Source organism: Falco peregrinus, chromosome 7 (assembly GCF_023634155.1).
Source record: "Falco peregrinus isolate bFalPer1 chromosome 7, bFalPer1.pri, whole genome shotgun sequence".
Taxonomy (NCBI): domain Eukaryota; kingdom Metazoa; phylum Chordata; class Aves; order Falconiformes; family Falconidae; genus Falco; species Falco peregrinus.
In genome coordinates, this window is record NC_073727.1 from 24,361,248 (window position 1) to 24,383,533 (window position 22,286).

General features: G+C 46.9%; 1 protein-coding gene across 2 annotated transcripts in view; it reads left to right on the top strand.

Moving 5' to 3' along the window:
- Window positions 1-18,073: 18,073 nt before the first annotated feature.
- The window catches only part of PRDM1 (PR/SET domain 1), a 105,384-nt gene continuing 101,171 nt past the window's right edge, over window positions 18,074-22,286 (top strand). The window contains exons 1-3 of one of the 2 annotated variants that reach the window (XM_055811307.1): window positions 18,074-20,062; window positions 20,733-20,826; window positions 21,574-21,612. In XM_055811307.1, coding sequence (XP_055667282.1) covers window positions 20,007-20,062; window positions 20,733-20,826; window positions 21,574-21,612 — 189 coding nt within the window. In that variant the 5' untranslated portion in view covers window positions 18,074-20,006. Of the gene's footprint in view, window positions 20,063-20,287; window positions 20,630-20,732; window positions 20,827-21,573; window positions 21,613-22,286 lie in introns of those variants that run through there. The other variant, XM_055811309.1, reaches the window with a different exon arrangement.

Sequence of the window (22,286 nt, forward strand, 5' to 3'; positions counted from 1 at the left end):
ATTATTCTTGCCTGACCCATGACAATTTGTATGAACTGAAGTAATATCAAAGTAATATCACCTATGAGAAGGGAACCAAACCAAAAATTATTTTCTGGGGCAAGGTGCTATGTGTAGCTGGAGGAAACACCTGCCCCATGCAAGAGTTGCCTAAATAGACAAGACAGACAAAAGGTGTGAGAAAAGAAGTGTTGTTGCCCCATGTTACAAACTGGGACCTGAGTCACAGGGTGAGTAAGTGATCCGGCGAAGGTCACACAGGAAATCTGTGACACAATTGGTTATTAAACCCAGATTTCCTGATTTGCCACTGAATCCCATAATTACAAGACCATCCTTCCTGTCCCTTCCAACTCTATCCATAAAGTACCTCAGCAGTTCGGCAATGCTTTATAGGAAGAAAAAGCCTTCTGTGCATCCTGCAGCGTGATCTTGGATGACTCGCATCACTGGGTCCAAATCCATGGCCCTAGAGCCTGGCTGAGAAATTGTATTTCCTCGTTCCCATCAGGCTACCTGCCTACCCTCATGCAGATGTCCTCCAACCCAGCTCGTGCCTTGGCACCCAGCCTGCTCCGCTTCCTCACACCACCATCCCTGCTCCTTGCCCACAGTTCCTCTCACAGCCCTCCGTGCAGGCATCTGAACCAATCCTGCCCCTGCCTTCTGGTTTGTTGCGGTTTCCTCACTTTGTTGGTCGTGGTCTGGCTAGTGAGGCTGTAGATAGGAGGCCCTGGAGTTCTTCAGGGCGGATCCTGCAGTGCATTCAGTGATTCTACTTGAAACAAATCAAATGAGGTCACAGTGCACACAGGTTAGCTAAATCTTATCCCTCATACTTCAATAAAAAGGAAAAAAAAGAGTAAAGATGGCTGTGTCAGGAGGAAGACCACCAAGAAGATTTCTACCAGCAGGGGGAGGAGACTTGCAGCTTCAGGAATACCGAATTTCTTAGAGATTTAGGGAGCTTCCGGAAATCCGAAGACAAAGAGACAAAAAAGATTGGGCTGGGACTTCTATGAATAAGAGACAGAAAAGAGATGTGAGGATATGAAGTGGACACAACTCAGCCTACCTAAGAAAGGAAACAACTGAAAGCAAACATCTGAAATATCAGGTTTAACAGGAAGATAATTATACAATGTCACAGATTTCCATAATGTGCTGAAGAAGACTCAGATCTAGATGAAAAAATAATTTGGGTCTGTTCTTAATGGTCTTCTGAAAGGTCTAAAAACTGGTTTTGGAAGTGTTAAAGAAGTAGGTAGTGGAAATAAAGAGAAGATACCGACAGGCAAGCCTCCCTATGGAAGAAGCAGCAAACTCATTTTCAAGTTTAAAAAAACAGAGCCATATGGCTGGATGGTAATGCAGGGCTGAACCCTATTTAATATCAGCATTAACACTATAGAAGCTGTTGCTATAGTAGTGACATCTGGAAGAAACCTTCAAATAGATTATTCTCTAACCTGGATGAAGGATTCTGCCAGTCTGTCTGTCAAAGAAAGCCTTCAGAGCAAATCAATAACAAAGATCTCATTACCTGAATGCAATGTAATTCAGTGGCTAATCAGTTTGACAACATTAAATATATAAGGAGAGAAGAAAAGAAGGGTAGAAACCAGAAGACATAATTAACAGCCAGGAAGGCAGAAATTACTCCAGGAACATGAAAAGAAACATCAGACTTTTGTACGTCACTATCCACAGAACTTGATCACAAAAATCACACCTCCACTCTATAAACTGTTCCCAGTCCAGCTGATACCGTTCATAGGCTCCACTTAAAAAGCAGCAACATTACCAATGGATACTATTATTAGTAAAGAGGAGAGCTGCATGCACAAAATGCTGTTAATTGCCAGAGCAGTGATAGATACAACGTCCCATCTTTGTTTAATGTTGGTCTGAATCCCTGTTTTTCTTTGGCCAAGTGGGAAGGTTCGTCTTGACTAATTGAGTCTGCTGAGCACAGACATTTGGCAGCCTCTGGAAATTCAATTCCTCCTTGTAGCTGGCCTCTCTGGCTGAAACAGTATGTGAAATTGTTGCTAGAAAAAGGAGTTTGTTGGTCTGTTTGTTGTTTGTACTTACACAAAAGCATTTTGGACCTGATTTATTTCTCCTCACTCAGCTGAAGTTGACAGGAGCAATTCTCAGCACCGCTTGCACCTTATGTAGTCACTGAAATCATAAAAGACTGTAAGAAAATTAACAGTGCCAATTCCATTCACTTGCACAATGTACAAAACAACTGCATGTCAAACACTCTGATGTGAAATGGTGATCATGACCATATGTTTTTGGAAGTTAACAGACTGTATGTGGGGATACAGCATTTTACTCTAGAGTTATCATTGAAAAAATCTTGGAAATAGTAATTGACATTTTTCATATTTGTTTTCAAAAAATGCTGCATTTTACATCCTTTAATGTAATATATCTATTTGTTTCCTGCAGGGAACAAAATTATTTATTCATTGAATAGACTTTGACATTCATCAGAGGTCTTATCCAGGCCCCTTCAAAGTCAGTGTGGATGAATACCTGGTCCAACCCTGTATGTCTTCACCATTCAGTGAGGCAGATCTGTCAGAGAGCAAAGGCATGGCACAATTCCTGACCTGCAGCCTATGGGCTTCCCAGGGGAGCAAGGCAATCCTGCTTCTCATGAACAGGCATGGGCCCACACTTAATAGGCTACATTATTTACCCTATGAAGCAACAGAAGTTTCATCGTACAGTCCAGTGGGAGCAGATTCTTGCAGAGTTCCCTAACGTCATCTAATGTGCCACCTGCAGACGTCTCAGAAAATTAGTGGTTTTATAGTTCACACTGTCCTGATTGTTCAAAGACATATGTGAGTGGGAGCTAGATACACTATCCATATGAGTAACATTTAATACCAATATCACCTAGAAGTTAACACAAAATGTGCTATTTTCAAGTGATTCTGGACTTTCTTGTTCATGAAGCAGTCAGAATGTACAAAGGTCAGGCACTGTTCAAAAGGTGAAAACAGAGACAATCTTTAGGCCAAAAAGCCCAAGCTCTTTGCAAATTATTATTTTTTATTTAAATATACAAGGTTGGTTAAAGTTATTTAATACCAGAAATCATGAAGTCTAAGCAGGAGTAGCTGTAAAGAGAGGAAAAAGTAGATGGAGCACTAGAAAAAAAATAGAGATTTTGCTCCAGTTCTGAGAAAGTGGTTAAGAAGTCCCTGGATGGCTGTTCATGTAGTTCTTACTCTGGCAAAACTGCCACTGACTTTAATTGCAGTTCGCTCAGTTGGATCAGCCTGCTAATCAACTAAGCACTTTTCATTTCATGACAATAAGAAGGTGTGCTGAAAATGCCATCATATCTCTAACCATCTTCAAAGCCTAGAATGTCTTCACACCATTTCATGGGTTTCCCCTTTCCAGTACTAAAAAAGGATGCTATAAAAGTCATGATTTAAATGATATATTGCATTTTTATGGACTTGGAAGCTAATTTTGCTTAGAAGCATTTTTATGGACTTTGGAAGCCGAGAGTGGGGGGAAGCAGAGTTCCTAAGATCAAAAACTTTCCTTCTGTAGAAAAAGGTTTCAGGGGAAGCAGTTTCTGCCTCCTTTGGACAGGTCTCAATTGCTTCTCAGGTTCCGATATTGAAAGGTTTTTGCTGAAAAATACATGTAAAGAGGGAATTCATTTTATCTGCCTTGCAAACAAAAGGGATTATTTTCAGTTTCTCTTATGAGAGGGAGAAGGGTGGGGGTGTGTCTTTTCAGGGAAAAGCTGTGAGATATTTTCCTTAATTAGTTTAATTACAAAATGTACTAAGACTATTAGATAAACATTAGGCTGTTTTCGGGTTCAAAACAGGCAGATGTTAGCAGGATTAAATCGAAATACTTTATATGCCTTTGAAGATTTTTTTCACTCAGAGTCCTCAGCTATTTTTTTTTTTTTTGGTCTTTTTAGGCTCTGTAGCAGCTCATATTATTTTTTTTTTTCTTTTGATTAAAATTATGTCCATCTAACTCACGCAAGTCAGCTTTCATTAGCAAAGCAAGTGGGATTTGGTCCATGGTATCACATTTCTGGAATCTGATGATTTCTTTTGTATTCATCCATTCTCCCTGCTCTGATCAGATTCTAATTACAGCCAAATTACAGCTATTGTCTCAAAGGCTGAGTAACATATTTGTGGTGGTGGTAGGGGGGGGGGAGAACCAGAAGATGGCTGATTTAAAAATAGGAATTATACAAAGTAATAAGAGTTGTTTGTAATATTTTTTTAATGCAAGATGGCAATGGTGGGGAGGGGAAGGCACCTCTACATCCAAGTAGGAAAGAGTGTACAGTTTGCTGAATTGAAGCTGTCTTTCTACAGCTCCCTTCACTATTAAGACTCTAACAGCTGCTATGAGGCACGGAAGAACTAGGTAACTCCAAAGTAAGAATCACAAAACATACTGCTTTAGGACCTAACAAAGAGTTTATGGAATATATCAACAGGTAAAGTATCACTGGAGAAATAAACATAGAACATATAGAGAAATATTCATAGTCATGAGTAAATCTGCTATAAACTTCTATTTATGTCACAGTTATATACATACTGAGGGAAGAAAAAACACTATACTAATCAAATGGGTAAAGAACTGAACACCATGCTTGAGTACGCTCATAAGCAATAACAACGCTTCTCTCAAACCATTGAAATGATTTCCAAACTGAATACAGGCCAATGGCATTTCAGGCACAAATGTCCTTAAGTGTAATTATTTTATCACCTGAGAGTGACAACCTGACATAACTGCTTTTAAAGGTATGAATGTCATCAACTATAAATTAAAACAGAACTCAAAATAAAAAGGGCAATGAACTATTTTGGTCAGAAAGGCAGTTTCCAGTGCTAACGTATTTACAAAGCATTTTTACTTTGTCACTTTTAAAATCTATTGCTAAAGAGCACCTCTAAGATTGGTTATTACCAGCCTGCAAATTACTCCAAGATACACGCAAAGCCAAATGAAAGACTTCTCAAACATTCTTGCATATCAATAGAAGTTGTTTTACAAGAACAAGGCTAAATGCAGTATATTTTACTGCATCACCCTGCTGGTCACTCAAAAGGAGCTTTGGGTACTCAGCAGCCTTTTGCCTCCAGAACTGGTCTAGAAGTGTGCGTTCACTGTTTTCTCTAAGTCTATCCTCACCAGCATCCACCAAGTAGAAATTAACAAAACCCACCAGGTAGGCTGATGCTGAACAGATAAGTTCACCAAAAAAATCCATGAAACACAAGAAAATAGTATATGGATAATGCCGCAAAAACAGTGATATATCACTACACATTCAGTAAAAAAATGTGAATATTGTGAATTGTAAAGAGTACACATCTTGAATGTCTGCTCGCATGTGCACAGACAGCCCAGTGCCCTACCTTTCACATGCAGTAATCTCTTTAAAAACCTCTGATGAAAAAATACAGGCTAAAATCCATGAAATGTTTTTCCTGTACACAAGCTGAGATGTGCAGGTCTTCCTCAGAAAGAACTGTATAAATATCGTCACGTGTTAGTATAATGCAATGACCATCAGATTTCAGTAAATGACTAAATCTATTAAATGATTAAGTCCTTGAGCACACCAATTCATGTCAAGTGTAAACATACGGTGAAACACTTTTAAATCAATTACCTGATGATAAAGGAATAATCTTCTTACTGAAAGCAATTAATGTATGTCAGGGCTATGCATTTAAGAGGTTTCCAGGATCAGAACCATCCATTTGATAGTACCTAAACTCACACTTTCAGAAGCTAAATATCACTAGCAGATGTTGAGTAGTACTGAAGCACAGAGAAAACTAAATAGTGTTTAATTTTTTTTTCTTCCGGCACATTTCATACCGCAGGATCTCACAACATTATACTTTACACAACACTGAAATGCCACCACTGATTTCCCTCCTGCCGTTTTTTTCACTACCAGTAAAGGTGACATGGGGAGGGGAGCAGAAGTGGCGTGCTGCTCCACTTGCCCTGCTAAGAGTGGTATTGTGGAGCTCTTAGTAGCAGGGGTGACATGAATAGCATGTGAAAAAGAGATGTGATAGGGCTGGTTGATGCATTTTGCAGCAGTGTCTGAGCTACTCAAGGTGATTACGGTTGTGGAGCCAGACACAGCATCCCTGTGCCGGACCGGGCACATAACCTGCTTGTTCTGAGACCCCTGGACCACAAAAACTGAGACTTTTGAGTGGCCCCAACATACACCAAGCCAGCTGACAAAGAAGAAATACAGTCAGTAGTTTAACCAAGAGCATTTACAGAAATTGTGTATAGGACCTGCCACATTTTCTTTTGACTGTCTTGCCAGCCAGGCCCATCTCCTGTTGTCAGCAGAAACTGTGGCCCTTGGTCTTGCTCTTGGCAATGTCAACCTAAGGATAAATGAAGGACTGCAACTGCCTCCCTTTTCACACTCTTTTTCAGGCTCCTTTACTCCTTCCAGCCTTTTAGTTCCCACTTCTACAAATTACTATTTTTTTAAATTATTTTTTCAGTATTGTGGCATGGAGATGTGGGTAGAGGTGTGTCACCACCATGGTGACAGAGCTAGGAGTCACCCTGTACATATAACCACTAAGAGGTCACGTCCTGAGCAGAAGAATGATAGCGAATGCCAAGCATGAGCTCAGGGGGCCTAGCTGAAAAGCAGTCTTCAGCATGCATTATGTTGGGTACTTCAAACATGCTGGGAAGATCTCGTAGCATTGCACTGTGGCTATGCTGAATGACATGCAGCGTTAAGTGACGCTCATGCGCAGCGTGACTATGCCCACGTAATGCACAGAGAAACTGCATTACACATGGCTTGTGCAAGAAGTCTAGTCTCAATGAATATGCAATGTACATTCATTCTGCAGCAGGGCCTTAAGGCAGCCCAGTTAAGTGGCAGCGACAACTGTGGGTGTTGGTAGAGTACACTGATACCCATTCCACTGAGAAATAGTAGCATGTTTCTGGGGCAGTCACAGCAGTTCATCCAGCACAAGTTCTGTGTTCTGCAGCATTGCAGGCTTTGTGTGGGTTAGGCTCACCCAAGGTTGCAATAGGATGGCGACCTCTCCTTTCTCAGTCCCCCCTCTAGCTTTCATCCTAATTCTGTGAGAGAGAAGTTTGCTCTTCCCAGCACATGGGGAAGGGAGAAATTCCAGCCCGCTGCCAGCCATGGCTCAGAAACTTAAGCTGTCAGATGCAGACAAACAGATAGGTAAGTAGTTGCAGATGGAGTGCAGATAGAGATGGAGACGTGTCATGAGTCTTGGGACTTTCTTTTCCTTTGGTCGACTGGCCTTTGGCACCAGACTTTTCCTAAAGTTTCACTAGGTGCATCCTTACTTCATTTGGTTAGTCCATCTACCACGTAGGGTCCCGGCAATTTCCTCCTCCCTGCCCTTTCCTTCATGCTGTCCTCACACACCTGTATTGGAGGGGTGGGGTTTAGCTAGGGCTTCACTGTATCACTGAGTGATATCACTCATTGAGTGGTCTCAGTGTGCCTATGTCTGTATGGCAGACAAAATCAGAGGGGGGAAAAACAGTCACAGTCAGAAACAGTTCCAGGATCACTATGTCCAGTAAAATCTTTGGACCTGTGTGGTTTTGCTCTGATTGTATTCTGAGAGCCACTTCCCGAAGTGACGTACAGGACCCTTAGATGTAGAGAGGTCCTTGGCCTACAGAGTCCCAGCCTTGGCTGACTGCATGACAAATGATGACAAAATTAATTTCCCTCCAACCCGCATCCCAGGTTTCACTGACAGGTTAAGAAGAATCCCCACCCATACAGGATGACACAGAACCAAACCCTCAGGGACATCGTATGCAGTATAGATGTATCACACTGAAGTATTTGACTTGTAGCAACTTTTCGCTCTCACTGCCCTTATATCCCCAAACTGACTGCTGGAACTTCAGCTATGGTTTACCTCCAATGTACAGTCTATATACTATACATAACCATCAGCAAAAAACTTTGAGCTTTCTCCCATGTCTGCTGAACTTCATTACAAATTCCCCTTAACCTTTAATGTGTAGATTCAAGTTCTTTCTCTAATGACTGAAGATCACTTTTAAAACCAGACCACTTCTATGTATTAAAACCTGAGAAAGAAGTTTAAAAGACCCTCTTCTACTGTTTCCAAACCCAAACAATTGACCAAATTGCTTAATTTCAAAGTCTTTCAGAGTGGAAAAAAATGTCCTCAGTCTCTGCACACCAAACTAAGCCACAAATATGTTTTTACCGTGACCATTTACAGCTGGGAAATGTGTGGTTTGTAATGGAATGATCATACAGCTTTAGCTTGGGATGTCACAGGCCTTCTGGTAAGGTAAGAGAGAACGGAGCTAGTTCTGATCTTTCTAGGTTACGTTAGGCAGAACTGTTGTAGTAAAGCAGCTCCCTGGCCCTTCACACAGTTTTACCAGTTCTGGGTTTTGTGGAATTCTTTTTTTAATAAATATATGGTCTAAGGCCCAGCTTGAAACAAAAATGTTCGTTGCTTGCTGAGTTGTATGAACTTTGGAAATATGGCAATAAAATGGACACATATGTTCTATCATTATTATTATTATTATGCTTAAGGGCTACAAAAATAAATCATTCTCCAAGCTCACACGGACAAAATGAGTACTGCCTTCTGTGAGAGTCTGTACTTACATGTATCTGTTTACTTAGATGCATCTGTTCTTGATATCTCGTGGAAAAATCAAATATTGTATCTTATGAAAAACCATTGCTGAAGCATTGTTCAGAAAATCAATCGTAAACCAGAAGTCCATTAAAAAAAGTGAATACCTGGGTCTCTCTGCTTGGAACTCTCTTTTATTGTTATTAATAGATCATTTATCTTCAATATGGTTGGAGATAAAAATTCCTTTTTAAAGTGATGAAATGATGAGATTTGCAAGTGCTGAAACCCCCTGATCTCCCCCTCTCTCTCATCACCTGATACCGGCTTAAGGTTTCACAGTTTGTAAAAATCAATGGGAAGTTCTGCCTTTGCCAGTGGCTCAGGCCAATTTAATAAGTACCCGAACAGAGAGGCAGCCTGTCGAAGGGGCAGTCACCTTTTGCCTGGCAGGAGGAGCTGCGAGGGCCGGGACACTGGAGCGCATTGTGTCCCCGTGCAAAGGCCTTCATCAGCAGCGATGAGATTTCTTGGGATATCTTCTCCAAGACCTGCTTCCCACTCCCCCACCCCCCCAGCCTGCCCGTAACCCAGAGGGGAACCTGTGAGGGGATGGCCAGCTTCTGCCGCAGGACGTGGTTACTGGGATGGGGGGACTTCACATTTCCCGTAAAGGGCTTTCTCCTCTCTCACTGGGACAAGCACTTCAGAGGGAAACTCCAAGCAGCTGCTGGGCAATTTCCTTCCAACTCTGTCCCAACATCGCTGTTTACAGTTTTAGGAAGGCAGCTCCGACTGCCCCTTCTCCTCCTCTCCCTCCCACTTGTTCCAAGTTTGTCGATACCCGATCCACAACCATATTTTCTCCTTCCCTGGAGGAGTTTTGCGCTCCACTGACCTCAAGTTCAGCCCCAGCAAGGCTGGCAGGAGGGCTCAGCTGGTTCTCGTTCCCCCACTTGCTGCAGTCCCTTGTGCTGGACAAGCAAAACCAGTGTAATTCAAGCGGAGGGAACCCTTCCCTCGCCTGCTTCTCACAGCCCCGGGCTCTGCTGCTGGGGAAAAAAGTTCATCCGCCCCGGTCCCAGCCCACGGAGGTGAACCCCCTACGCTCCGTCCATGGAGGCCACCGGTGCTGGGGGCAAACGAGCACGTCCAGACCCTCCCCCCGGCTCTGGCTGCCCTTAGCTCTCTCCTCCCCGGTCTGCACCGCTCCTCGCCTCCTGACACCGCGCACCTGCGGCCCTGCCCGCCTTCCCCAGGTGGGTCCCGGCCCCGCGGCACGGCTGTGGGTGCACGGGGGTGCAGCGCCGGGGGTCGGCAGTGGGATGGGTGAAGGGGTCGAGGGAGTGGACGGACGGACGGACGGACGGACGGCTGTGCGTTTAACTTCCCTTGCAGCTTGATCTCCAGGTGGTTCCCCTCCCACCCTGTACCACCGCTCTTCACCACCGGACCTCTCTTGCCTCCCCGCCTCCCCTCCCCACTTCTCCCTTTTCGGCAGTGACAAAGCCTTTTTCTTTAACCCGTTCGGGCTGTTCGCTGCGATCCGCCGAAGATGGATTGACAAGAGGTTGGGAGGTCGGGGGCTTTCGCTCTGTCACCGGCTGCGCGGCCCCCGCCTTGCGCGCCGCCCCACGCCCAGGCGCGGGCAGCCGCGGGGGTGCGCGGAGCTGCGCGGAGCTGCCGCCGGCCACTCGTGGCGGGGACGGGCGCGGGAGCCTCGGGTGGAAAGAAAGGGTGCGCGGGCGGGCGCGGCGCAGACCCCCGCGAAACCCGGAGCAGGGGAGGGGAGGGATCCCCCCGCGGATCCACCAGCCCGGCTCTCCCGCCGGCTTACGCGGCGCCCCGCGGAGGCGGCGCGCCGGCGGGGGGCGGGCAGGGCAGGGCAGGGCAGGGCTGGCTGCCCGCGCCGCGGCTCCGCGCTGGCTCCGCGGCCCGGCGGGGAGACCCGCGCTGATTCCCGCCGCTCGGAGCCATTCCGACGCTGGGCCAGCAACACGCGGAAACCGCGGCCCCTCCGGTGGCTCCTTCTGCGCCACTGGCCACCCAAACATTCGTGCAATGCCGGCATTCGTTGCTGTCTAATTAGCGGCGCCCGAATCCGTCTGCTTCGTCTTGTTCTTCAAGACGTGGCTGCTACGCGAGCGCACATCAAAAAAGGAAAAAAACCACACCTATATTTTAATTAAATTACCTCGCCCTGCTCGCGGGGGGCGGGGGGGAGGGAACCCCCAAACCACATTCTGGGAGATTATCTCTACTTTCTGCCCGCTCTGCCCAGGGTTATTCATTCCGGTTGCCGTGCTGTTATTTATTGGCGTGTATTTATGTTTCCTAGTAGTTAAATAGTAAAGCTGTTTACGCAAACTGCAGCAAGGGAACCGAGGCAAAAAGATTTTTGGAAGGATGTGAAAATCAGTGTGGTTTGATAGTGCCAGGACTACGGCGGAGCTCGCATTTAAATCGCACTCTTCGTCCTAGCGCTTTGGTTGCGCGTAAAAAGAAAAGAAAAAGAACAAAGAAAAGAAAGAAAAAATAAAAGTCCCATACGCTGGGAATAATGTGCTTTTCGCGGTGCTGCCGAGGGGCTGGTGGTGGAAACCCGCCCGAGTTTGCTCCGCGCCAGCCCGGGGAAAGCTCCCGCGGCCGGAGCGCCCCGCGCCCGCCAGCCGCGCAGGGGCCGCCGCGGCGGGGACACCGAGCCCCGGCGCGCGCGGCTCCAGCCCCGCCGGCGGCTCCCGCCGAGGCCGCCCAGGTGCGCGGGGCGGCGCGGAGCTGCAGGTGAGCCGGGCCGGTGCCCCCCGCGGGCTGAGGCCGCTGCTTAACGGAGAGCGGTGCAAAGGCAGAGAGACCATTAACGCCGCGCTAACTGAGCCTCTCCTCCGCGCCCATCCCGCCCCCGCCGCTGCGGCGCGGCAGCATCTGGGCACACCTCGCAGGTGGGGCGCGGGGCCTCGGGGAGCCCCCCGGGGTCCCCCGCGGGGCTGGCGGCGCGGCTGCCGGTGACGTTTTGCCAGCGCCCAGCCCGACCGGGGTCTGTTTTCCTCTCCCCTTGCACCAAATCTGGTGGAATGACCGTGCGGCCGCCCGGCACAGCCTGACGCTTTGGCTGCCCGGGGCTGCGCACCGCCAGCGCGGAACTTGTCGGTGGTTCCTGCGCTGGAAGGTCGGTCAGTCACCACCGGCAAGTCCTGATGCTCAGGAAACGCACCCGGGCGGGTGTCGGGAAGGAGAGTGGGCATCTTTTGGATTTTTCCCTTGTTCTTCCCGGAGGTTTATGTGAAATAAAAAAGTCCCGTTACAGTGCGGTTTAAAGTGCACGATTTTATGATAAAACACGAAGTCCCTCGACAAAGGGTTTAGGTTCAGTCCGAGGAAATACCTTGTCCCTCCGCGCCGCGGTGCCGGGGGCGGGAGGCGGCCGGGCCGGGCCGAGCCGAGCCGAGCCGAGTCGAGTCGAGCAGAGCCGCGGCGCGGGGAGCCGCTCGCAGGGGCTACTTCAAACGTGCCCCCTCGTACAGGGTTTATAAAAACCGATCCCCATCTGCAAGCAGCTCCTCAGATGCCAAATGACCTGTTATTATCGGCTGCCTGAGTTTACCACTTGCCTCTGGGGTAAAACAACGGTAACCTTCCAACAATAAACTTACCCTGGGGGTGGAAATGAGATTCCGGGAGGCTGCTGATGTCTTCCTTGGATTGTCCTAAATGTGACATTTTGCATAGTCTTTAGTGGCTCTCTGGTCATTAAAACACCACGGAATTATTGGGGGGAGAGGGGTGTCAAAGACAAGGGGGCCTGTGCTTGCAGGGGGAGAGATGCACATGCTGGATTTTAGGAGTGGGGAACAGCGATCTTCCTTCAAGCACTTACTTTCCTCCTAAATCATGCTTTTCAAATCCAATTCACCTAATTCAGTGAGGACCTGAGCCTCTTCCTCACTGGTACAAAAAAGATCGGGTTGTTGGGGCTCTGGTCTGGTTGGCAAGCTATTGATTTCCCAGCTATCGGGCAGACAGACTGAATGCAATTCAGCAGATGCAAACAGGCAGAGCCTGGCTGAGAGATTGTTTTCCTCCAGAAAGTAACCTTGCAAGGTGCTGAGGTTATTGACTTTGGAGTGGAGAAGGAGGTGTCTGATAATCTGCTCACGCCCTATCTCCCTTAGATTTATAGATCAGGGCCTCCCTGTCACTCCTGAAAATATAATCATGCTGGCAATAAACCCTGAGGGAAGAATGAGACGGCAAGTGTTTTTTCTCAGAGCTAACGCAGTGACCTTTGAGTTACATACTTAAACGAGCCATGATGTTATAGCCAGCCCAGCGCTAGTCTGATTGCCCCGTCTTGGTTAAGCTGCCCGAGAAGGTGCCATAGCTGTCCCCGCACAAGCAGGGCTGGCAGCACCCCCCATACCCACAGCGCAGGGACACCCAGAGCACAGCACCTTGCTCTGGGTCTGAAACTGCTGCCACAAGGTGCGGGGATGGTTCTGAGATACATCGCTTGGGAGCCAGGGAGAGATCTGTCTCACTTCGTTTCACCAGATGGGAAAGCTACACCAGAGGGACTGAGCTTTTTTTCTGCTGCCCCCCCCCTCCTTTTTCTTTTTTTCTTTTTCTTTTTTTTTTTTTTTTGACAGAAACATTTCCTGTCTTCTTTGCAAAAATGTATTTTATGACCATCTTGCTGTGCAGATTTCCCCCTTTCTGGACATTGCACAGAGTAATGCAACACCTTCAATCTGTAGAGCAGATACCTCTTGATTTCTTTATCTCAGAACATGCCTTTGTCTCTCCTTCGACCTGTTCTTGCTCTTCAGTGAAAACTCACCTTTTTACAAGCTGTCAAACGTAACACTAACAGCTGAGCATTCCTTAGGAAAAAAAAACATATTTACTTAAAAATCACTTAGTATTTATAGCTCCTTGATTTTTTATTAGCCTTTTAACAATGTCTCTCACTTTAACACTAATCCAGAGGGAAGGGGCTCTCTCCTGTGCTTGTGGCAGATATATCAAAACAGAGAAGGGGAAAAGAGTTGTTTAATCTCTTCTAGTATTTCTGATATTTAAGGCCATTTTGGAACAAGTAAAAGACCCCACTTTAGTGTGCCCCCTGCTAAAAAAAAATATTGTTTCCAAATTTCATGGTCTAGCTGGTTATAAGCAGGATTCAAACAAACAGCCCAAAAGGCTGCAAATGCAATGCTTCCACAATCCCATTCCACAGAGGAGGCATCATTTCCCAAGGGACCTCATTTAACAAGGAAGAACTTTTAATCAGGAGATGAAAGTTTGGCCCTTTGAGACAAAGATGGCCCAGGATTCACAGCTCCCCTTCACTTTCCTTCCTAAACTCAATTGAGTAACCCCAGCCTGCCCACAGTCTGGCAGATGGAAGGGGAGGATAAGTGCAACTAAGTGGTATCCATCTTAAATGGCGCAAGTGGTTACTTTGGCCAAATGCTTGACAGACTGAGAGGAATTTCAGAGAGGCCCAAGGCAGCCACGAAAATGGGTAACAGCTTGGCAAATGTTAAACGGCAAACACAAGATTTGAAAAACACATTCACTGATTTGCCTCTTAATATACTGTAGTGACTCAGGATGGAAATCTGGACATCACTGTGGATAACAGTGAAAACCTCTGGTCAAAGGGCAGCAACAGTAAAGGAAGCTAATTAAATATTGGATAGCAAAGGAAAGGGGAGGCAGGCGTGGGAGAAAGATTTACATAAGCTTCGTCATCATGTAAATCAGCGGGAAGCCCCTGCCAGGAATAGGATCTCAAAAGAAAAGCACAGAAATAAAATGGCCCAGGGAAAAGCACCACGAATTGTCAGCAGTATAGACAACACTGGTATTTGAAAAGATCATGGCTGCTTTGGGGAATATGGGATAATGAGAGGGTAAGATGAATAACACAGATGTGTAAAATATAATGGGTGTAATATAAGGTAGATTTGGAACTTCTTGGCCACCCTCATGACTTGTATGAGTAATACATAAACAAGACAAGAGGAAATGGAAAAGAGATCTTAGGAATTTTCTGTACAAGGCAGTTACCTTGTGGAATGCACTGTCATCAGATGCCATTAAAAGCAAGGTCTTGATGGAATTCAAAGAAAAATATACATATGGATATTGTATTGATATGTATGGAGTTGTATTCCTAATCAAGGTAATAGTTTTGTACTATCATATTTAGAAGAAATGCAAGTCTTCATCTCGAAGTCCAAGTAATAGAACGTGTAGACAGAAACATGATTACACTAGCAATACTTTTTTTCGGTGGTTTTTGCAGCTTCCTCTGAAGTAGCCACCAACAGACATAATTTGAGGTTAAATACTGGATAAACCTTGGACTGAGCTAGTATGACCGTTCCTATGTTTCTACATCTCCTGGAGAGGCTTTCTTTCCTGGACAGTTTTTAGCCCTCCTTACTAGTGCCAAGTCTGGAACTGAATTCACAGAATAGAAGTACCAAATATGACACTAAAATATTAAGTAGAACAATTCAAATAATGTTCTATCCTTTTCTGCATGTTTATTACAGCACCAATGTGAATTAGGATGTCTCATTGACTGTCAGAAAAATATTATAAGTCTCCAGATTTTTGAACAGGAGACTTGGGAGTTTTTGGAAATGTTACATACTGCCAAAATAATAATGTGTGATGTATAAACTGTTTCCTTCTTGACCTATTCAAAATAAGAATCATGACCATTTGTCTGTTTCTTCACACGTGGTAGAGTCAGTTTGACTGTCCTTTCCAATTCAAGTAATCACTACAGGAAATCTTTATATTAGTGTTCTAATTTGAGGGCTTAACTTTGTTTTTAGTGGAACTAGAAAAGAGTACAAACATGCAACGTAAACTTTCTTTAAAACTACAAAGAGAAAAGTTCCACTTTTATTTTTGTTCCTTAACTTTTAATAAGAATAACTTTAATTTAACACATCTGGGCAGCTTGCAGACTATCAGATAGTGCCTGCATATCTGGTGTTCTAAGTACCCTGGACAAATAATAATAAAAAATATCTCTAATTAAATAAACACAAGAACAACCACTGACACTTATCAACTGCCCTTACAGACCTGCAACACTGTTTCTTTGCCCTTCCAAACATGCATCTATTCCAGGCAAGGCAAAAAGAGTTGCGGGCTTGCACCCTGACAGAAAATAGTAATATCAGGCTGTTTGAAGCTCAGCAATAAATTAAGCAGCAAATTTCCAGGACTCTAATACAGTAATTTCTCCCTCAGTACAGACTACCTCTGGTAACTGAAATTTCAGAGGTAAGGAAATTTCTCAACTAGACTCTTTGCCACTTCACATTTTCCATGTGGATTGCTGAAGCATGTTACAAACTTGAAAGCAACATTTACAGTTGCTGGGACATGGTGGACTGCTTTACAGAGAAATATCAGTTACCTTGTACAGAAAAAGTAAGACACAACATCCTGCCCAAGATTCTGGGAAGTCTGTTTAGTTCAGGAGTAGAAAGCTTAGTAGAATTCCCATAGCCAGACCACTTTTCCACATCGTGTTTAATCCGGCTGCCCCACCTCACACAGCACCACGCTTTTGTCACATTTTGTCTGTATCAGTTGTCTTTACAGACGAAGGACAAAAAAGGGTGTAGACTGCCCCAAAGCACTTTTCCATCAGCTCTTTTTTTCAGAACAGGATGCCATTTAGACTCATGCATACCATTATCATAAATAACCTCAGAACTACTTAAATCACAAAGAGAGTTTGCAAGCATTTGGAAACAAAAATATGCACCAGGTATACATTTTAATTTATCCTTCCGTCTTGTTTTTTGCTGATAAACGTTGGTAAATGAGAATATTGTGAAAACCACATAAAGGGACAGCTTTGAGTTCACTCATGCCTCTCTTCACTGCTCAGCACCCTGGTGCGTGTTTTCTGTGTACCTTAACATGCAAACACAGGCTTGGCTGTCTCAGATTATTCTGCTGTTGATCATAAAACATTATTCTGCTAGGCAGCGCTCCCCCCTGCAACTCTGAGGATGGAAAGCCTTTTTGTCAGTTGATTTAAAAATGTATTTCACTTGTTTGAGACCACTTTTTCTGATGTTGCAAAAGCTGATAAAGTCCCCAAATTTACTTAAAACATCACAGACACTTGATGGACGCTTAACTTGATATTCCTTTAATTCTAGCCTTTTGTAAGTAAAACTGATGCTCTTTTAATTGCAAATATTTAAATCAAAATGCTCTGTGATGGAAGTGTGATAAACTGAAAAAAAAGAGTCAAGTTCCTTCCTCTCACTTTCTGTATTTTTCCATCTTTTCCTTTTCTTTTCTGAGCGTCCAAAGGTAATAGAGATTGATAAAAATGTAGGAGCGGGTGGGTGGATGGGTGTCAGGCAGGAGGAGGAGAAGGAAGATAACATTATTCCAGACCCTTGCTCTGTTTTGTTAGGACAGATTTAATCTTCGGGCAGCATCAGGAGATAGGCCTGAATGACTGCCTGATCATCTCTTCACTCTCTCTTTTATCTGGATTACCCCTCCACTCTTTTCAGGGATGATATCTCACTATTCTTATTTGGTAAATTAGGCTATTGTTTCCCTGTATTTCACTTATTGTAAAATGTTTTCTTTCTTAACTTCTGGCCATTGTTCCAGGGCAGTGAGCATGCTGTCACTGGAAAGGGGATTCGAGAGAACTATATAATTGGGGACAGATTCTGTCCTATTTTGCCTGTTAGCAGTAGCTTGCTGTCTAGTGCTCTTGATTTCATGGGGGGTTCTAGCAGAAAAAAACATGGATAGAAGGGGTGAAATCAGGCCTTGTAATTGAAGGGAAAATTAAGGAAAGATAATGAATATTATAGAATACGGAATAGTCTCAAATGGCAATTTAATTTTCAAGTTAGCAAATACTCAGAATGACAGGCCATGCACTGGGTGGTTATTGAGAAAGCATTTGTTCACAGTCTGATTTATCAATGCTTCTTGTTGCCTCATGATAAACACTAAAAGAAGAAAGAAACATAAACACAAATATCACAGTAATTTTTGTTCTGTTTAACAGTGAATCTCAAGGCTAATGGTTTTAGTTCAGAAGCAGAAATTTCAGGACAGAATACTAAAATGTGTGGTGCCAGGACTTCATTTATTGTCACTGCAATGTATATTCTGTGCAGTAACATTTTATCTAACTGTGCTTTGAAAATAACCCACCCCCCCAACCAAATTCAACATAATTATATATTTCTTGTTCATGCTGAGTAAAACATGTCAGACATTTTGGGAAATCAGGCTGAGGTGCAGAGGAACCAAGCATACTAGGACTTCACAGGACACGCAGCCTGATGGTTAGCACCGGCATCAGCCAGGCTTTGACGAAAGCCAAGCAATTGCTTTGCTTGTGACAAGGGCTTAGGCAAAGGTGGTTACAGGCCAGCTCATGGAAGATGATGAACATGTGTTGTGCCATGTTTGATGACTGTTGAGAGAAGGCCAGAGTGAAAGAACTTATATAAAAGCATTAGCAAGGACATAATGCCAGTTGACTCACTCGGCACAATGTCATGTCTGCACAGGGCATGTGAAGCTGTAATTAGTGAAGTGCTGCTGTGTCTTCCAGAAACTGCTGGGAGCCACCAGCTCCGTTACATGGTTAATGACCACCTGCCCATAAGCACCATGCAGGCGATGGGCATTTCACAGGAGGCATGTGGAGAGCTTCTCTGGAGAAGGCTACTGCTCTTTTCTGGCTCTTTCTCGTCCCATTTGAATGGTACCAGCATTTAGATCAGAAGTGATCATGGCAAAACTTATTCTTCTTACAGAAAGGTCAGGTCCATGAGAGTGGGGTGCCCACAGTAAAAGAGGGAAGCAAGAGCAAAGTTGTAACTCCTTTTTCCTATTTAATTGCTCTTTCAAAACGAAGCAGGGAGGCAACAGCATTTGACATACTTGTATTGAGTGTGCCTCCCGCACCCACCCTGGAAGCTCAAAAAACCATGATGCTGGGCCAGATCCATCCCTGGCTAAACGTGCGGTGCTGGTCTCGCGGGTGGCGGGGTACTGAGCAGCTGGTGCCCGTAGGTGTGGGTACAGTGCGTTTTGGTGGGAAGTGCGGAGAGGACCGGTGGGGGCACCGCCACATCCCCGTGCCAGACACTGGAAATTGCCTGAGGTGACCCACACTGTGCAAGCCTCTCCAGTGGCATTTTCACCAGCCCCTTTAGATAAATTGACTGAAGGGATCAAGGAGGTTAGGGGGGACAGGACATACATGTGATCAGTCCCCACTAGGCTGGGGAAAGTGTTCCTGCCTACGGCTCTGAAATGCCCCACTCCTACCAGTCAGCCCCCTGCACCCCTCTGCTGCAGCACTACATGGCCCTCCCCAGCCCGGAGCTCCCACGGACCCGGTTATCTTTTCATTATTCTCACTTTTTTCCTACTTCAGATGCGAGAGGAGGGCTGGCAGCGCTGGGTGCGCAGCGCCGTTACCGCCGCCGCGGGCCCAGGGGCGGCCCCGCACCCCACCGGGCCTGAGGGGAGGCCGCTGCCCCGGCGCCGACCCGCGCCCTGACAGGGGGTCGGGGGTGCAGCTCAGCCCCGCAGCCCCCCCTGGAGCGAGGGGAGCAGCGGGGAGCCCCCTCGCTGCGAGGGCTTCCGTTGGGCTCCCGTTAGGCGCCGCGGCCCCCCGGGAGCCCCTTGGCGGGGCCAAAGTGAAAGTGAAGCGCCTCCCGAAACTCTTTGGGGGTGGCGGCAGGAGCCATGTGACAGCCGGGAAGCAGCGCGGCCGCACGGGGTTGCGGAGGGCGATTACCGGGAGGCGGGGGGGTGCGGGGGTGTACGATTCTAACGGCTGCGGTGCGCCCCCCCGCCCGCCCCGGCAGCAGCGCCGAGCGGCCCCGCGCCGCTCCCTGCCCCCCCCTTCCCGCGGTCCCGCACCGCCGGCGCCTTCCTCCGCGGCCGCACTCAGCCCGTCCCTGGGGGCGGCGGCGCGGGAGGCCGGGCAGGGCGGGCGGCACCCCCTTCCCTCCCCTCTCCTCCGCCGCGTCCCCCTCAGGCAGGGCAGGGCAGGAGCGCGGCCCGCAGCGCTGCCCCCGAGAGGAGGGACTCCCCTCCCCGGCATGGTCACGGCGGCTTATTAGGGTGGTCGTCTCCCTCCTTTTTTCCTCTTAATTATTATTTTCCATTTTCCTCCTCCTCGCCGCGGCTGTCACTGCTCCCACCGTTACTCTTACCACGCTTCTTCCCGGGGCTCGCGGCGCGGCCCTGCCCCGCCGCCCCTTTGTGCCCGGCGCGATGAGGCGAGGGGCCGGCGGGCGCGGCCGGCCCGCGGCGCCCGGGGGCAGCGGCAGGTAAGCAGGGCGGCGGCGGGGGGCGGGCACGCAGGGCAGCCGCTCTTTACCGCCAGTGCGGGCGGGCGAGCGAGGTGCCGGTGCGGCGGGGAGGGCGCGGAGCGGCGTGGCTGTGCGCAGTGACATCCGATGCCAGGCCGGGTTGGGCCAGGCCGGGCCCCCCCGCCCCGCCGCCCGCCCGCCCGCCCGCCCCCGGAGCAGCCCGCTCGCCCCCGGAGCAGCCCGCTCCTCACCCGCGCCGCCGCGGCCGGGCGGGCTTGTACCTTCCTTTGTTGTACTTAGGCTGTGTATAAAAACTTGTTGTCACCGCCACCCAAAAGGACACCCTCTCCCATCCCCCCATCCCTGCTTGAGACCTCTGGGGTCTCTGCCCCTTCGCGGGTTGCCCTTTGCTTTAACTCTCCCCGTCCCTTCCCGGTATTAAACCTGTCTCCGGCTGCGTATCTTCCCTCTCTCCAGCCTGCCCACCCCGAGGGCCCCCCTCCAACTTCTGTCCCCGTTTTGATTATTTTTTCTTACCCCCCCCACGCCCCGGTTTCTAAGGGACACCCTCCAACCTGTCTGTAGGTATGTTTGTGTAACCAGACACTGAGAGTAGCTGTCTGCCGAGGAATTAACTCGGTAACCCCCAAAGCTTAGTTTGCATTCAATAGAGGTGTTTGTTTTTCAGGTTTAAACCTCCAGACGGGTTGAAGAAGTCGCCCGAAACGAACCACTTGGCAGATTTTGTTTCCTCCCTTGAAATCCCTGTGGACGTGGAGCAGGTGGGGGATCGGGACGGGAGAGATTTTGGGGGAGTGGGAGGGGGTGGTGGGATGGAGAATGACCAGGAGCTGAGTGGTGTGGGAAGAAAGAGAAAAGGGCTTTCAAGTTGGGAGAGTGGAGCCGCGTTTCCCCCCTTCCTCTCCTCTGAGGGCAGGGAGGATAGCTCAAGGCTCTCACTCTCGTTCGTTAAAAATAAATACTACAGAAGTTGGCAGATTTTGTAGTTCTAGAGAAGTGGATTCTCTCCAGGATTAACGTAAAAAATGTTGATGTTTGAGGAACTGCTCTTGCTCAACCCGTAAATAAAGTGGAGATGTTGACAGTTTGTCTAGCCTCTAGTAAACGAGAAAAAAAAAACCATTTCATTTCTTGAAGGGCATCAATAATTGTGAGGGGGGGAGGGAGAGGAAGGAGTTTAACTATTAACCTTTATCTGAGATCGTAAATGAGTTGAAACTCGTGTTTCTGAAGCTTCTTTTATGCATTTGCTTTTCTGTTTCCCCCCTTCCGCTTTCCTTCCCTGGAGATGGTGAAAGGTAAATGAAAACGATGATGCTCACATTAATTGGACAAGCAGGCGATTTTATGGCTCACCAGTAAAAAATAAATGCCACAGGAAAGTTGCTTGTTTGTAGTGCAAGCAGTGGGAAAGTGGTCTGGAGGGTGTGTGTGTGGGGACGGCAAATCAGCGGGGCTGGCTGTGGGTTGTGCTCTTACTTTAGGGGGTTTTGGTTTTGTGTTTCCAGATCATTCACTTGAAGACGCCGGAGGACGATTTGTGGAAGGTAAGAGAGCCTTTTCCCCAACAATATCCTCTGGGGCCACATACTGTGCGTACCTCAGTATTTGCCTACCACTCAGGCCCACACTGCCAGCACACTCGTGCTGCGAAGTGATAAATAGGAGAATGCTGAGCTGTTGCTGGCCACGGTGTGGATATTGGGAAGCACAGCATTTTTTAGCAAACAGATGAGCTGCTTTTATGCGCTAAGATGCTTGTGAAGCTGATTAATTCCTCCTGTCCAAAAATGGGGTACCTTTTCTTAATCGGGACATAGCGTAGGCAAACAGGAGATGAAGAATACAATGAAAAAGTTTCTGTCCTGTTTTCTGCATGTAGAAATAATATGCCTAACTTAACATGTAGGTTGTTTCCAACAAAGATGTTAGTAATTTTGGTATGAATTGGGGGGGAAAAAATATCCTTGTATTTCTTAATTGCAGCTTTCACAAATGTGTTGTTATGTTACTTTGTGACATTTGTCTGAAGTGAAATAAAATGGCTCTTACTACTACTGAAAATAAACCTTGTCCAGCCATCAGAGCTTTCCTCTTTCCTACAGGATTAATGAAGTGAATGCTGGAGATCTTGGGGAGGAGGCAAGGGTGGGAGAGATACAGGATCATAAAATTTGGCAGAGCAAGTGTTTGGGGGGTAGGTGTGTGTCTTTGTTAGTTT